The sequence below is a fragment of the Ascaphus truei genome, chromosome 19 (assembly GCF_040206685.1).
Source record: "Ascaphus truei isolate aAscTru1 chromosome 19, aAscTru1.hap1, whole genome shotgun sequence".
In the NCBI taxonomy this organism is placed as follows: Eukaryota; Metazoa; Chordata; class Amphibia; order Anura; family Ascaphidae; genus Ascaphus; species Ascaphus truei.
Window position 1 is genome coordinate 14,447,158 of NC_134501.1, and position 17,856 is coordinate 14,465,013.

General features: G+C 43.9%; 1 protein-coding gene across 2 annotated transcripts in view; it reads right to left on the reverse strand.

Annotated features, from left to right (window-relative positions):
- CDH13 (cadherin 13) overlaps positions 1-17,856 on the reverse strand; it is a 423,340-nt gene that overhangs the window by 63,763 nt on the left and 341,721 nt on the right. For both annotated transcript variants that reach the window (XM_075576708.1, XM_075576709.1), the window contains 2 exons: positions 14,564-14,746; positions 11,899-12,152 (listed from right to left, as the gene is read on the reverse strand). In XM_075576708.1, the coding sequence (XP_075432823.1) occupies positions 11,899-12,152; positions 14,564-14,746 (437 nt within the window). The remainder of the gene's footprint in view (positions 1-11,898; positions 12,153-14,563; positions 14,747-17,856) is intronic.

Below are 17,856 nucleotides of genomic sequence, written 5' to 3' on the forward strand. Positions count from 1 at the left end.
AAATCTGGCATATAGTCTATATGGAAAAACTCTCAGCCTATCTGAACGGCTCTACCTCGCAATTCTCTGATATTTGGGCTCCTTGGTTCCGCCATGCAGGTATATCCCCATATATAGACTAGAATACTTTGAACAGAGTGATACATGTGGTATTTAAACTGCTGAATACAGTGCGATATTGGTACAAATGCTACCCCTTCCCCCCCTTTCTCGACCTCCCTCTTCTCTATTGTTCCACAACCAATTTATTTGTATTACTGTATTCCCCTTTTTCTTTTGCGTAGTATGTTGTGTTTACCTTATTTTGTATGTTCGAAAATACTCAATAAAAAAAATTAAGTAATTAAAAAAAAAAAAAGTAAAAAAAAAAAATTCAGATCTTAAAACGCTTTACAAATGAAGATGGAAAAGTCTAACAAATCTTACAGAAGATGAAATACAAACTGTTTTTTTTTTTGTTTTTTTTTAAAAAGGGCCTAAATCGGCCTTAAAGAAAATGCAACATTTGCAAAATTGGCAGTGATCACGATACTTAAAAAAAAAAATATTTTAAAATTCCCACGGTTTTGACACACAACTTTAAGACTTTTACACTGGTGTATGCTATAAACATGCCTCTCTCTATTTGTTCTGTTCATGGTCCCCTATTCTTCTCTCTATATACAGTACGCTCTTGTTGGGTGACCTCATTAACTCCTTTGGCCTTAGATCTCTATCTCTCATCTCTATGCTGATTACATACAATGAGAGTATATTTATCTGCACCTGCATTCCACTCACAAATCATTGATGGCTTAACAGCAATCTCTGCCAGGACTTAATATGTCGAAGACGGATCTCCTCATACTCCGTACCACACGAGGCTCCATTGTGCCCTTCTCTACAGTCATTAACTTTTCTATCCGCCCTCGCAAGTACGTTGCCTACGGATGACATCAGACTCCTCCCTGTACTCTCCTTAAAATAATCTTGCCATTTCTTCCTCTGCAACATTGCAAAGATACCACCCCCCCCTAAAATACTAATGCCAGCCTTTAATCTTGCTCATATTGATCACTGCGAAATTATATCTGGCCTCCCTGCCTCACGCCGCTCTCCTCGCGCCGCACTCTCCCCCTGCCTCACGCCGTGCTCTCCCCCTGCCTCACGCCGCGCTCTCCCCCTGCCTCACGCCGCGCTCTCCCCCTGCCTCATGCAACGCTCTCCCCGCCTCACGCCGCGCTCTCCCCCTGCCTCACGCCGCGCTCTCCCCCTGCCTCACGCCGCGCTCTCCCCCTGCCGCAAGCCGCGCTCTCCCCCTGCCTCACGCCGCACTCTCCCTTTCACTCTATTCAAAATGCTGCAGATAAAACAATCTCCTGCTCTTCCAGGTTTGCGTATGTTTCTGACCGCCTGAAAGCGCCCTGCTATCTTCCTGTTATTCGCTGTATAAACTACAAAATGACTCCTACTTTGCACCTCTTAGGCCGAGTCCATAGAAGGACAGGCCGTGCTGAGGCGTGCGGACGCTCAGCGCTGAGCCCCTGCATCCTCAATGAGGATGCCTTGAGAGGGGGCTCGCGCGAGCGTCCGCAGGCGTGCTCAGGCTTTGGAGTTTTCAGCCGAGCGCCATGCTGTTTTTCAGCGCGCTGTCGGCTGAAAACCTCCAATGAGAGAGGGCTGCGTCAACGTCACGGCGCCGTGACGTCGGCGCCGTGATGTCGACGTCAGTGCGTCGCGGGCGATTGGCCCAGCGACATCACTGCCCCGCCTCCCTCAGTCTCCCCCCACCTCCGATTGCGGACGCTGGCTCGCCTGTATGTGCATGGAATCGCACAGCTTCTGCAGGCGAGCCTCAGCGTCAGCGCGGTGCAGCCCGGCTCCCCCCCTCTATGGCCCGGGCCTTAGGCTCAACCCAAGGATGTCTCATCTGAGTACCTTGAGCCCTACAGCCACTAAATGTCATTTTGAACCATTTTTTTTCACCTCTCCCTACCTACTGTATGGAATGCTCTTCCACTCAATATTAATCAAACGCCTTTTCTTTCCATTTTTAAAGTCCCGCTGTAAATGTACTTGCTAAGAAGAATTTCTTAAATTATGAAAGCTTATAATACTGACTCCAGGTGCCCTTGACCCCCATGACTTGCAGTGTCTGGAAGTTTCCCTTTATACCACTTGGATTGCTAGCTTCTCGGGACAGGGTCTCCCTTTGCCTTATGCTGTCATTTACTTGCTGCTCCTATCCCCACTGTCTGTACTATATTTTCCTTGTATTGTAATTTTGCAAAGCGCTGCTTACACTGTTGGCACTTTAAATACAATTCTACTTTCTGAGACCAAAAAGTAAGGGGATTTGTAAAACGGGAACAAATACATTTTTGGACTAAGTGGAACTGCACGATTACAATCGTATGGTAATGACCTGAGAACGCTAATTTGGGAGTTCACTTGGAGATTAAATGACTTGCACTCCTTTAAATGCCTTTTCCCCCTCCGTAGGATAACCAACGGGAGGCTTTCTGAGTGCATTTTAATGACTGTCAAATGTTTGGAGAGGATGGAACTGGAATAATGCAGCGTCCTTGACCTATATTTTGCTAGTCTATTTAAGTGAACAATTTAGCACATGGTTTATAGTATCAGAATAATGTGTTTTCAGCTCTCTAAATCTATTTCTTTATATTCAGTACAGTGAGCAACTTAACAAAAAATTGCTAAAGCTTTTACAAATATTAAGTGAACCTGTTTTCAAAACAAAAATATTTGTTTGAAAGCAATATAATGTTCTTAAAACTTTACAATTAACGATTTACAAACGAACCTTAGGCCAATCTAACTAACGAACTAAAGACGACAGTTTCAATGCATTAGTGGGTAAGATGGTACTGTACAATGCATAAAATATCTCTAAACGCATAACAATCATAAGGTTTGTCATCTGGAATGAATTTACAAGATATTTACATTGGAAGTTTGTAATTGGTAACATCCATGTCCTATATTGATCATATTATCGATACATCCCCCTCATTGATTTGCAAAGCATTGCAGATACTCTTGACTGCAATGGAATGAAATGTATCTGTCTTTATTCTACAGCAATGGTTCAAAATAAACTCCATTACATTTGAAAAATATATTACTTTGGCATTTTCCTATCGTTGGGAAGGTCGGAGATATCTGTAGTGTAGAAATGTGTGTACTTTAGTAAAGAATGATGGATGGTAAAATCTAATTAAACCAAACTTGTTTTTCCAACAATGAAGCCGTGTATAACGTTTGTCAGGGTTCTTAAAAGCACAAACATCTAGAATGTCAATATTTTCACAGCTATGGAGAAAATGAACACAACTGCATCTTATCTTCAGCATTTTAAGTTAGTGGGGGAACTTTTTCTCCTTCAACTTGAAAGTACCTGTTGTAATTTAGCCACAAATGTTGTGATTCATCCATTATTACTGCCCAGAATAAACTGCAATGTTTGGCTTTGTAATGTGCTGCAAATAAAGGGTTAAACTCAGTTGTCAGCATTTCCAAGTACAAATATTATTAATAAAACATTTCCAAAATAATAGTCAATTTGCTTTAGCTTCTGAGGTTTCACAACGCACAACCGCACTACTTGCCATAATGAAAGTTGTAATGCTATTTGCATAAATAATTAAAACTACTGCCTCACTGAACAGTAAATTCACAGCTTCCCTATACTGCTGACGAATTTGCTTTACTTAATTAAATGTTACATGGATGTATTGCTGTCCACAACAGGAGTATACAGGGTTAAAAACGTTAGCTGTGCTACAGTATAATGAGCCACTTGATCTAAAAAAGGATTGATAACACAAAAACTAGTTTTCAGCATCAATAATTATCCTTCTGTTTAATTAAGATCTACAATTATTCATGGATTTCACCATAGTAAGACTCTTTTTAATTTCCCAGGATGAACTATGTTATTAAATGTGGCCTTTCACTTGTCACTGACATATACACTTGAAGCTTCTGATTACAATTTCAGAGGTGGGGGAAACGTACCTAAAATTAAACTCTTAAATCTGCCCCTGAATATGCATGCAGACCAATGATTAAGAAATCAACATTTAGAAACATAATTTTAATGTCTATTAATAGATAATGGCTTATAATTAATAGGGGGCTCCTTTTGCTCTAAAATTTGAGAACTGTGGAGGGAACTAATTACATCACGTTAATACAGGGTAATGAAAATGAGAATCTCACCAAAAACTCCCAATCATTTTCACTAAATGCCCATTAAACATGTGATTAGCCAAAGACGAAGGTGTTAAATACTGCGGTATATGTCCATATAATGCCCAGTCCTTTATAGGTAGCCATACACTCATTCTCTCCCTCATTGGCAGAGGAATGTGCAAAATATGTACTGCAAGCCTGCCAAGCATTGAATGAACTTAAACAATACATTAGTTCATTGCAAGTATAATTATGTATGTTTAAGCAGAAGTGCCATATTTTCAGCCACTTGATAAGGGAAACAAAAGTGCTGTACTGTATTTGCGCTGCTATATTTATACTAACTGAATTCCTAGTGTGTGACTCTGTGTGTGTCAGACTCGGCAAGAGTGTCTGTGTGTGTCTGGGGCTGTGTCAGTGTGTCTGGGGCTGTGTCAGTGTGCCTGGGGCTGTGTCAGTGTGTATGTCCCAAGTGTGGCTGTTGGGTGCACTCAGCGTCTCCCAACTGTGGCTGGGGTGGGTGCGCTCAGTATTTGGCAAGTGTGGTTGTGTGGGGGGGGGGGGAGGGGGGTTGTGCTGCGCTTAGCATCTCCCAACTGTGGCTGGGAACATCTACAACAATTGTTGATCTGGAGACCATACAGAAAGTAGTTGATGCAGTAACTTGGACAGCAGCAAACTGCTGCTAATGTACAGTATTATTAGTAAAGATGGGTGAATCTGCCCCAAATCCGCTTCGCGTTGTAAAATTCGTAATCAGATTTGGTCGGTTTTAAACCGTGCGGATTCATCAAAAACCGCCATTGGATACAACCCGTGGATGGATTTGTAGAATTCAATTCGCGTATTCAGCAATCCGTCGACGGGTTACAGAATGCACGTAGTGATTTGTAATAATAATAACATTTTTTAGCAAAAACGTGAATCGCCCTTTTTGAGATGGATCCGATTAAATCCACGGGCCAAAGGAACCGACCGATCCGCTACCGATCCAAATCCGCCCCCAAAATGTCCCCCTCTCTATTAAAGAGATCATGTGCAGAGATAGTGTTAGGACTTTCCGAAAAAGGGGGCACACTGACATGGTCTACAAGCTTGGGTCTCCATCCAACGTTAGATACAAAAGCTCAATGTTGGGACAGCTTTGCAGGCAAACTGATACAGGCTCTTGCTGGATACAGAGCTGCTGAAAGATCCTACCTTTGCTTTAAGCCTTACCCGTTGCAGCATTTTTACTGTGAATGCATCATCACTTTTAATGACTTGCCTCCATTAATACATTTCCCTGAAGTGTAGTTATTTTTCCAGGCATTTCCATGCATCTCATATAAACAAGATTATGTACATTGTTAGGAATTGCCAAACCTGTCCTTCTGTTGACGTAAAGTACCTCGAGTACTGGAAGTAAAGGCAGTGAGGCAGAAAGCAAGCCTGAGGCATTGATTTGTCTCATATGCAACAGAAGATATCAGACAGTCTGCAGAGAAAACAAGAGAGCCTGGAGGTACAGTAGCTGCTCCATCCTGCGTCCTTCCTGAGGAATGAGCCCCACACAATCTTGAGCAGAGACACATTGACAAGGAAATCTGCTACTATAAAGTGAACAGTTAACCATGAAAGTGCTCAACCCTCCCTTTCTTATAATGTAATTCTTATATAGCATTACAGGAGATAGAAACAATTATAGCACAGGCTCAGTAAATAATAGCAGAAAACAGAGCAGATAGCGCACAGCCAGGGAGCCAGGTGGTGGTTAAAAAATAAATCCCATTTATTTCAGTGCATGACCGATGACATCATCACCCCAAGGTGGAAAGAAAACACAACCTCCTACGCGTTTCGGACTCCTTGATAAAGGACCTACCGATCCGAAACGCGTAGGAGGTTGTGTTTTCTTTCCACCTTTGGGTGATGATGTCATCGGTCATGCACTGAAATAAATGGAATTTATCTTTTAACCACCACCTGGCTCCCTGGCTGTGCGCTATCTGCTCTGTTTTCTGCTGTTATTGGACTTCCCTTCATGGCTGGCACGCCACTATTGTTCCCCGGAGACTGTGGGAAGTGGGTAAGAGACTTTCTTTATGACTTCAATAGCTGAGTACTTTGATGTGGATTATTGTTCAAGTGACTCACAGGTCATTTTCATTTATACCCACTCCTACTGGTTTTATTATGGGGCTATTATAAGCTATAAGTCTATATCCGGATGAAGTTACACTGGGGTTGAGCACCCTATTTTCCCCTCAGGCTCAGTCAATGCCTGTACGATCATACAAGTTCCAGACGTATGCAAGTAGGTTGGGGGGGCAATGCATGCAAATAAGCAAACAGTAATATTTCCATTTGCTATATATCTTGAAAAACGTTCTTCTGAGGACAGAAATGTTGATCAGTTAAATAAAGCCAATTTTTTTTTTCAAAACCATGTGAGTCCCCAGTTCATCATATTTTTATTTTAACCCTATTCTGGAGCACCAAGGTTGACTGATACTAGTTAGTGGAGTGCCACTTTCCCCTAATTAAATATATACACAGTATATATATATATCTTATACTATATTAGTGAAAGCACTGTATGTTTGCCTGCCTGGATGTCCGGTGTCCCTAGGGGAAATCTCATTGGTCCCTTGGCCCGCCCGCCCCCGCACACCTCTCATTGGCCTGAGGTGGAGTGATGGGCCAAAGGACACACAGGGACACACACACACACAGGGACACACACACAGGGAACACAGGGACACACACACACACAGGGAACACAGGGACACACACACACAGGGACACACACACACACACACACACAGGGACACACACACACACACACACACACACACGGACACAGACACAGGGACACACACACACAGTGACAGACACACACACAGTGACACACACACACAGTGACACACACACACACACACACTGTTACATACATTAGCGGGGCTCACAGTGTTAGCAGCACCCGCGCGCACCTCCTCCTCTCCCCGTGTCTCCCGCGCTTTCACCCCGACCCCCCCCTCCCCCGGCGCCGCTACAGTCAGCGGGACACACACACTATTATTACCCCTTCAGCGCCCCCCCCCCACCCAGTGTCAGCGGCCGTGCGAGACCCCCCCCTCTATATCTCCCACCTCTCCCCCCCCCACACATATACATGCCCCCCCCTCCCCGGCGCTACAACTCACCCCTCCCCGGCGGGGGAACAGCCAGTGGCCAGGCAGGCTGCCTCGCGGCGCCGAGTGCCCAAGATGGCGGCGCCCGGGACACAGCGGGGGAGCGGCCACAACACGCTGCCTCCCGCCTCAGATCCACGTGGGACCTGCCGGATGGGTGAGTGAGCGGCCTTCACCTCCCCTCCACCCCCCCCCTCCCCTCCAGTGTCAGTGTCTCCCCGATACACCCCCCCCCCCCGGCGCCGCTACAGTCAGCGGGGGAGCGAGCGCGCGCCCGGGACACAGCGGGAGAGCGGCCACAACACGCTGCCTCCCGCCTCAGATCCACGTGGGACCTGCCGGACGGGTGAGTGAGCGGCCTTCACCTCCCCTCACCCACCCATCACCTCCCCTCACCCACCCATCACCTCCCCTCACCCCCTTTCACCTCCCCTCACTCCACTTCTCCCTTCCACCCCCCTTCACCTCCCCATTTACCTCCCCCCCTTCACCTCCCCTCCACACCCCCCCTTCACCACCTCCCCTCCTTCACCTCCCCTCCACCCCCCCCCCTTCACCTCCCTTCCACCCCCCCCCTTCACCTCCCTTCCACCCCCCCCCTTCACCTCCCCTCCACCCCCCCCTTCACCTCCCCTCCACCCCCCCTTCACCTCCCCTCCACCGCCCCCCTCCACCCCCCCACCTTCACCTCCCCTCCACCCCCCCTTCACCTCCCCTCCACCCCCCCTTCCCACCGCCTCCCCCCCCCCTTCCCTCCACCTTCCCCCCCCATTCCCCCCCTTCCCTCCACCTTCCCACCGCCTCCTCCCCCTTCCCACCACCCCCCCCTTCCCACCGCCTCCCCCCGCCCCCCCCCTCCCACCGCCTCTCCCCTTCCCCCCCTTCCCACCGCCTCCCCCCTTCCCCCCCTTCCCACCGCCTCCCAGCCCCCCTTCCCACCGCCTCCCAGCCCCCCTTCCCACCGCCTCCCACCCCCCCTTCCCACCGCCTCCCTCCCCCCCCCTTCCCACCGCCTCCCTCCCCCCCTTCCCACCGCCTCCCCCCCCCTTCCCACCCCCTTCCCACCGCCTCCCACCCCCCGCCATCACACTGCCTCCCCACCCCCGCCTCTGCCTTTCACCCGCTCTTACTCCGGCCGCCTCTGCCTTTCACCCACCGCCTCACAGCCGCTGCACGCACTCAACAGACACCCGCCACACTCGACACATACCTGCCGCCACACACACCTGCTGCCTCCCGCCCCTACGCACCGACATCACTGACCCACCGCCTCACACCCTAGCAGGACCCCCACTCACAGACAGCACTCACAACCCACGCGCCAGCCGCCGCCTCACACCCTTGCAGGACCCCCACTCACAGACAGCACTCACAACCCACGCACCACCCGCCGCCTCACACCCTAGCAGGACCCCCACTCGCACACAGCACTCACAACCCACGCGCCACCCGCCGCCTCACACCCTAGCAGGACACACGACTCAGATTTTTACATCACTTATGCCACCAAAATATACATTGTACTGTGGTGTGGTTACAATAAACCATTTTTATACAACATCGTATTACATTTTCTTCCATCTTTCTTTTCAATATTATTATCCAACCTTTACAACAAACAGTCACCTATTGTTCCACGATTTATAAATAATACTACCTATTACGCATTTACATCCCGGGCAACGCCGGGTCTCTCAGCTAGTATATATATATATATCTATATATATATCTATATATATATATATATATATATATATATATATATATATAGATATATATATAGCAACTGTAAATATTCCTGTATATTCATTTGCATGGCTTAGACAGGTCTGCAACCCTGTTTTTCACCATTATCACCCAGCACATAGCACTTCCACTGCAGCAAGGGATTCTGGGAAATGACATGCAAATGAGCACTGACTTTGCATCTCCCAAGCCCTTGCTTAAAAGCTGTGTCTAAAGCAGCATGCATTGGCTAAGGGTTGCTCATGTAATGTGAGCATGAGATAAAAGGTGGCACTGTGTGCTCATTTGCATGTCATGTCCCAGAATCCCTTGCTGCAGTGGAAGTGCTGTGTGCTGGGTGATAATGGTGAAAGACAGGGTTGCAGACCTGTCTAAGACATGCAAATGAATATACAGGAATATTTACAGTTGCTTTATGCTTTACTGTGGAGGGTTTTGGTCACTTTTTTTACCCACCATAACCTTAATAAATGTGGTGAGATTATATATATATATATATATATATATATATATATATATATATATATATATATATATATATATATATACACTGTCAATGTAAATAGAGCTTAACAAAATAATTACATGTAGTAATATTACTACAAGTGCATTGAACATGCAAGTACATTATAAGAAAAGGAATTCTTGCCCCAGAGTGCTTACACACTTCATTTGTCAGGTAGACTCATGGAAACTTTCCAATTGTAAATTATGTTCCAATAAGCCTGAATATTTAATATTTTCCTACTGTAAAACACATTGGTATTGAGACTCAAGGTGAATACAAGGCGTTTGAGAAAGTTATTGCCTGTTACGCTTTGGCAATTTCTTTATTTCAAAGTAAACAGGGACAGGCTCTGTCTCTTTAATGAATGGAGATTATACATACGCTGTATGAGACATTTATAAGGCGTTCACTAGAGATCTTTTTCTAGTATTTGCTTCACACTCATTTTTGTGCAGCTAGTATTTAATAAAGTACTTCACCGCATGACTGTGATTTTGAAAGCAGAGGGATTAGGAAATTATAATAACGGGTAGCACATAGTTCCCAAGAGTTTTAGACCAGGGAATAGTAATCGCATGTCAGAAAATTAGCTTTTTAATTGATTTTTCATTCTTAAATATATGTATATGGCAGCACTTAATAACTAGCACTCATCCCTAAAGATACAGCAACATGTAAAATTCAATTTTAAAGTAAAATGTCTGTGATATAAGCTCACCACATTTAGTTGGACGCGGTAGCAAATGTATTTGCTTTAGCAAACATAAAATATAATAAGCCTCCACAAAACAATAACTTCCCAGTCTTCTCCATGTAATCACATACTTTAACTCTTTCCTGCTGTATATACAGTAGCAAAGTAGGTTTTATTTCCGCTGCTGGATGTATTTTGAAGGATTTGTACTGGAATAATTTTACATTAGTAAATACACTAATTTCCATCAACATCACAGCAACAGTTGTTGCAAAGAACTCCTTTTCTGCATGCAGGACCCTGAGAGGTGTGCAAGCTTGTAGCATTTCAACTACTTGTTGGTTCAATTAAAGTTATCACACCCCCTCCCCTGTTATTCCTCTACTCCTGGGAGTTACCTTTATGGAATGATGTGTGCATGTATCATTAACCCCATTAGCACAGATTTAAACCCTCATTGTAGTGGACCTTTAACATGTAATAGTTTTTTTGTAATTAAAATGAGTTTTTCTAAAACGTCACGTGTACACAGCGATGTACAGCACACGGTACAATGAAGTGTTGTTTGGGAGAAATTACATTCTTTTTTTTTTAGGTATTTGATTAACAAAGAGATACAGTTACCTGTGCAAAGAAAGACAGATTTCACTGGGTCTTCAATGACTATCCTCTGTCTAAATGTCCACTTAGCCAGAGGTTGTTAATTATCAGCTCTGGGATACCCTGTGAGCCCAGATTTCAGGAAGAAGCAACAAATTAACAAATGTGCAATGGCACTTGGGCTCAAATCCACAGATGTCAGTTATTGACTTAACGAGCCATTAACCTAAGGCAACACCTTGTTCAGTGCAATGGTATGTTTAGAGCTCAGTAGCAATGTGTTAAGTGCTGGCTGAGAGAGTCCCAAGTGTTATATATATATATATATCCCCCAAACACACCACAGAGAGACACAAGTGGACACAGCTGAGATTCCTGGGACATATAATAATAATAATAATAGCATGTTCTTGGGTAGCACTGCTAGTTTGACGTAGCGCTTTACAGAGACATTTTGCAGGCACCGGTACCTGCCCTGTGGAGCTTACAATCTATGTTTTTGGTGCCTGAGGCACAGGGAGATAAAGTGACTTGCCCAAGGTCACAAGGAGCCGACACCGGGAATTGAACCAGGTTCCCCTGCTTCAAACTCAGTGCCAGTCAGTGTCTTTACTCACTGAGCCATTCTTTCTCCCATATGCTAATTTAAGTATTTAAAATATACTTTGTATATCTATATATAACTCTATATAGACTCTAGAGTAGGACCCTCTCCCTCTAAACCTATATTTTAGTGTATGGGGGGAGGTAAGGCTCCCCTTTAGATATGACATGCGTAACGCGAGTGATGTTACTTGAAGTTAAAGTGAGGCAGTGCTAACTTAATACAATGTTAAGCCTGTGCTAAATATGAACATTTACTGCACTAAACATTGACATTTACTGCACTAAGACATCACCTGAGTTGCTGGCTGATCGATCGCTCTGAAAAATAATACTGTATATCCACATTTTTAGATCTAAAAATCAAGTGTCAAGCTTACCGGATGGACTGGTGTTGCAATGTGTCTGGATCAGTGGCATTTACTGTGAAGAGTGAAGAACCAATCTGGATGTTTTCCTTCTTCGTCACGGTCATTGGGTCAGGGTGGAAAACTGGACCTTCATTCACATCTAAAACAGTTATCTGAACAGTTGCAGTTGAGCTGGATCCATATCCTACATCAGGAATCAGAGGGTCTTCATTCTCAACTTTGATCAGCAGAGTGTGGAACGCAGAAATTTCATAGTCCAATGGCTACAAAGCAAATGGAACATTCTAACCATGGGTCCAAGCCCTGTACACTGTACAACATTTTATTATCAAATGTTTATTTAGTTATTGTTAACAAAATATTACAGTTCAATGTTTACGGTTATCCTGATTTTCTTCCTAAAAAATAAAATATATATGCACAAGCCGCTTTGCAGAAATGTCAGAATTTACACTCTTATATCTTAACGCAGGGGTGCGCAAACTGTGGGGCTCGAAATTTTCTGGGGGGGGGGGGATGGGGGTGGGGGGGAGCGCGGTGCTAAAAGAGTCCCTGTGTTCTTCCCCATAACATTTAAGTTTAATGCCGGGGGACAGCACAAGGCCTCTACAAGTCCCTTACATTGTCTCCGGCGAGTTCTGGCGACGCATCGCCATGGCAACCCGGTATCAAACGACGTCACGTTGCCATGGCAATGGAACTTCACATGACGTTGTGACGTCAGAAAAGGTAAGGGGGAAGAGGGGTGCGAGGAGGGGGGAGAGCAGGCAGGGGGCGCAGACAAAAAACCCATCTTAACGGACTATTGGTAAGTGACGAATCACATTCTACACTGAGACAGTGAAACAATCTATACATGATTAAAAATATACATCATATATGTTAATTTGTGACGGTTACACTGTGTAATGATAAAGACAAACAACGGGTTATTAAGAATTGATGCATTTTCAGATGAAATGAAGAATTCTTCATCTATTTTTGATAAACTGCTGCATGAAAATTCACCCGTTTTTAATACACTGCTGCTCGCCCTTCTCATTACATACCAGGAAACTGGGTTATCCTGCTGCGAACAAGACTTCAGCGGAGGAAGCAAAAAAAAAAACCTGTATCAAGTAGAGGAAGTCCAAAAACACTTCCTTCAAAACATTAGACAGGCTTCATGCTGTTACCAAAAACCTCTGATCTGCATGTTGCCATGTAAGGTAATAAACTTGTGTGCTTAATATATAAAGAACAGGCTCAGTACCAATACAATAACTCAATGAAATCACCCCAAGTCATGGATATCGTGCTTTTCTCTGTGTGCTACCATATTCAGTGTTCTGTATTTCTCTGCTGTCCAACAGTCACTATTACAGTATGTCCTTTTTGACTCTTTGGTAACAGCAGGAGGAGGTCTTTGAAAGGAGAGTGATTTTAATATGAAAGGAGTTTCATTAGCAATAATCTTTCACTCGTGAGAAGTATCTGGGTTACTAGATAATTTATTTACACTGGGTCTCCCGGTTGATCAGGGAGAGCTGAAAGCTACAGTATCTGAAATTACATAAAAAGGAAATATTGAGATGTGATTAGCCTATATTTAAGTACTAATCCCAGAAGAGCAGGGCATTACTGGCTAATAATGCCCTGGCTGGAGGAGTTGAAGGCCTGAGTCAGTGCCTGGCTGCAGGCAGGATGGGGGAGGAGTCAGTGCCTTGCACCTGTCCAATCACCTCCCCTGTCTAAGGCTGGGGCCATGGTACTGCAGACCCTTAAGGCAGTGTTCGCGTCCATGCGGCATGAGGGCGCATGCACGCAGAAGCGGGGGGGGGGCGCACGTTGCGCAAGAAATCAGTTTTCTTGGCGCGACGGCTGGTCACGTGAGCGGTTCACCCAATGAGGGCGAATCATCTCTGTGTCGTCACTGGCACGTCCCTAGACACGCCCACGGATGGCGTGTGTACCAGGCCAAAAACCGCATCCGCTCCAAGCGGGTCATGGCCGTGCACGCCTCCGCACGGGCGAAGGCACCATGCCCCAGCCTAAGAACTCATCTAACTCTTTGTGAATGAGAACTGAAAGCCGATTGGCTGAAAAACTTAGCAGCCCTCTCCTTGACAAAGGCAGTTCCCTGCCGAAACGTTGGACCTTGTGGTGGCACATTAAATATTCTTTTTGCATAAGACCGTGTGCCTGCTTCCATTCTCTACCCTGGTTGAAAAACTTGGCAGGGTGCCAAAAATTCCGGGCCATTAGATTGGATAATGCCTGGAATTTTAACCAATCAGGGATTTCAGTAATACCTGGAATTTACCAGCTTTAGCCTATAATTCCCAATATATAATGTCTTAACTTCATACACATAAGCATGCTAGTGTCAACTTTGCATACATTGGATTGCAAGGAGCACTTTTTGCTTTGTTGAAGTGTGAAAAAAATTAAATAGATCACAGTGATTTTATGTTGTGTGATATATAAAAATAGAAGATTGTGATATATAAAAATAGGTTGAACTTGATGGACGTACGTCTTTTTTTCAACCTTATCTACTATGTAACTACTATGTAAGAACAACTATCCAGTATAAAAGCGTATTTTCCAACAATGTACATGTTCAACTAATATTTTCTCAAAGTTAGACTCACTACATCATTATTTAACCAGATATAATAACATAGCTACTTACTTTGACCACAGAAAGCATGCCTTCATTTGTCTTTGGGTTGGTATGGATTTCAAAGCTCTGGCCTGGGTTACCATTGATGATCGTGTACACTGCTCTCCATGCGCCTGTGGATGGGTCATCCTGATCACGTACACTTAAGTTGACCATCACAAGAGTCATTCCCTCCTTCACTGTGGCTTGAAACTGAAACAAAAAAAGTTGAACGTTTGATCACTTGCAGTTCAGCAAACAAAAACCAGCTTTTCAATTTTGCATAGATTATTTAAACGCCTAGGAAAATGATTCATTTCTTGACAGGAAGCTCATTTCATATACCCCAAAACAATATATTTGTTTAGAGCAAATAGTCAAGGATATTACTCTTTAACAGCATCTACTTTTGATAGATTGTGGGCAAGAATGTGCTGGAAAATAGTATTCAAGAACAGTCAATCTTTCTCAGCTAGAATGAAAAATAATCTACAGGTAACATATGGTAAACCATGCGGCCCAAAATATTATGAAGTATTTCCCTTGGTGGAGAAAGTAATTTATTTTTAAAAAAAAGAAAGAAAGAAAGAAAGAAAGAAAAAAGGTTATTTGAAAGATCCAAGTCCTGTTTAAACTCGGTTCCCAAACATCTAATCAAAAACCTTCTTCGAGTTTCCTTTCAAAGCAATGGCTATTTACATAATCATCCACTCCACATACAATAATTCTATTTTGGCAGTTTTTCACCTGCAAAACAGTGAGTTACTGTAATTATTCTTTTAAATATACCATAACTGTTACCGCTATCTGTTACATAAAAACATCTATGTGCATTGCAGTTGATAATTAAAACAGGAAAGTCATAATTAATGCAGAAAAAGCGTTTATGAACGACAATAAAATACCAAGTACTTAAAAACTATAAAGACCAAAAACGTGAACTGTGCACTGAACTGTTAGAATATACAACTTTAAAGGAGCAATTCATGCTTTTTTTAAATTTAAATTACTGTTTGTTTTAACATAGGTTTGAACCAGGGGGTCTCCAGAGCTGAACCCCATTTATTTAAGCTCCGGAACCTCCTACTTCCCGAAATACAGACCTCCAAAAGGGTGCTGGTATTTCGGCAAAGTTTAACGTTCCCGCGTCACACGGGCCAATAGAAAGCGGAACCTGATGATGTCACAACTTCCTATTAGCCTGCAGGGCGTGGGAGCTCTGAAACACCAAAAGTATATAGGTGTGTTGCACACCAAGACAGTGCAAATAAATGCAAAAAAATTGTATGCGATACTTGCGCACAGCACCGGAGCTTCTGGTTCAGGGATGGCCTATCTGCAGCAATCCAGATACACAGCAAGAAGAGATGATCCAGGGCTCCACGGGTTTTTCAGCAAAATAATTTTATTCCATGATACACAACGTTTCGGCCTCACATAGGCCTTTATCAAGTGACTGGTAGTAAAGTAATAAGCACAATGTCCCATCTATATATACCCCTCCATATTAGTGAACAAGTGAGCAAACACCCCCACCCCACAGCAAAACGCTGATCACCCCATGTGTGTCCTATGAAGATATGGATGGATGCGCAATGACGACATCATTACCGGATGGAACGCTTTTGCGTTCCACGTTTCCAATGGAGGAGGGACATGATCTTCATAGGACACAAATGGGGTGATCAGCGTTTTGCTGTGGGGGGGGGGGGGGGGTGTTTGCTCACTTGTTCACTAATATGGAGGGGTAGATATAGATGGGACATTGCGCTTATTACTTTTCTACCAGTCACTTGATAAATGCCTATGTGAGGCCGAAACGTTGTGTATCTTGGATTAAATTTTTTAGCTGAAAAACCCGTGGAGCCCTGGATCATCTCTTCTAGCTTTGAAACTCCACTATTATGGGAGAAGGCGCGGCTCAGTGAGTAAAGACACTGACTGTCACTGAGAGTTTGAAAGCAGGGGAACCTGGTTCAATTCCTGGTGTCGGCTCCTTGTGTCGGCTCCTTGTGACCTTGGGCAAGTCACTTTATCTCCCTGTGCCTCAGGCACCAAAACATAGATTGTAAGCTCCACGGGTCAGGGACCTGTGCCTGCAAAATGTCTCTGTAAAACTAGCAGCGCTATACAAGAACATGCTATTATTATTATGTGACACCTGCTAGCTGAGTGGCAACCGCACACCCTATGTAGCTATGTCTCTCTGAAAGCAGGGGGACCCCAGAGCTGAAATATGGGGTTCAGCTCTGGAAACTCCCTGCTTCAATCCTATGTTAAAAAAAAAATTGCAAAAGAAAAGTCACCAGCTGGGATTGCCTCTAAGTGAGTGGAAGACTTTGAATGGAAAACTTGCAAATTCCTGTTCACTTTGTTGAATATTATTATTTACATTTGGTCCACTGTTTTGCAGAAAACTTACCGACACTTCCAACAGCTACGGGTATATGAAACAGTTCAATTTGTGTATCACATTGTGGATGTATTTAATTAGGGTTGCATTAGGAAAGAACATGCCCTGCAGCAGAGCACGGGGCTTCTGTTCTCAACAACATCAAACAGCTTAAAGTTGTGTGATACAACCAGGTAAATCCTAAAACATATTGGGCTCCATGCACACGTATGAAGAGGTGCATATATACGTGTGCACCGACACAGTTGCGTAAAAAAAAAATAGTTCTTCCTCAGGTATATTTTAGCGTGGGTTGCGACAGAATAATGACACTGCACTGGAATTTGTCATTTTAAACAACGTCCAATAGGTCATTTATCAATGTACCAGGAGCTTAGCAGACATGGTGAAGCAAATGATGTGAATGTTACTTCCTGTTAATATATCTTTATTTATAGTTTTGTCATTCTGTTCTCCATAATAAATTGCTTCTTGGGGCTTCACTGCATTACCCTCTCCTGGTTCTATGCTGCTTACACTACACATAAAAACATACAGTACAGCAGTAGTTGATTCACTACATGTGATATCTTCTACTGCAATATCAAGCATTAGAAAGTATAGCTCAACCCCTTTATAACGCGATCCGTTACAACGCGAATCCGCTTATAACGCGATGCAAGTGTGGCTCCCAATTTTCTTATTTATGAATACTTTACAACACGATTATTGGTATCTTAAATACTTTATTATACATTTGTACATTATTTATAACGCGATCTGCTTATAGCGCAATGTGATTCTTTGGACCCTAAGCACAGCGTTATAAGGGGGTTCAGCTGTAGTAGCACTGTACACTACTGTGGGTATTTTCAGGGAGACTGAACGCTGAATCCCTACATTATGTGAAATCCAATTGTTCAGGGTGATT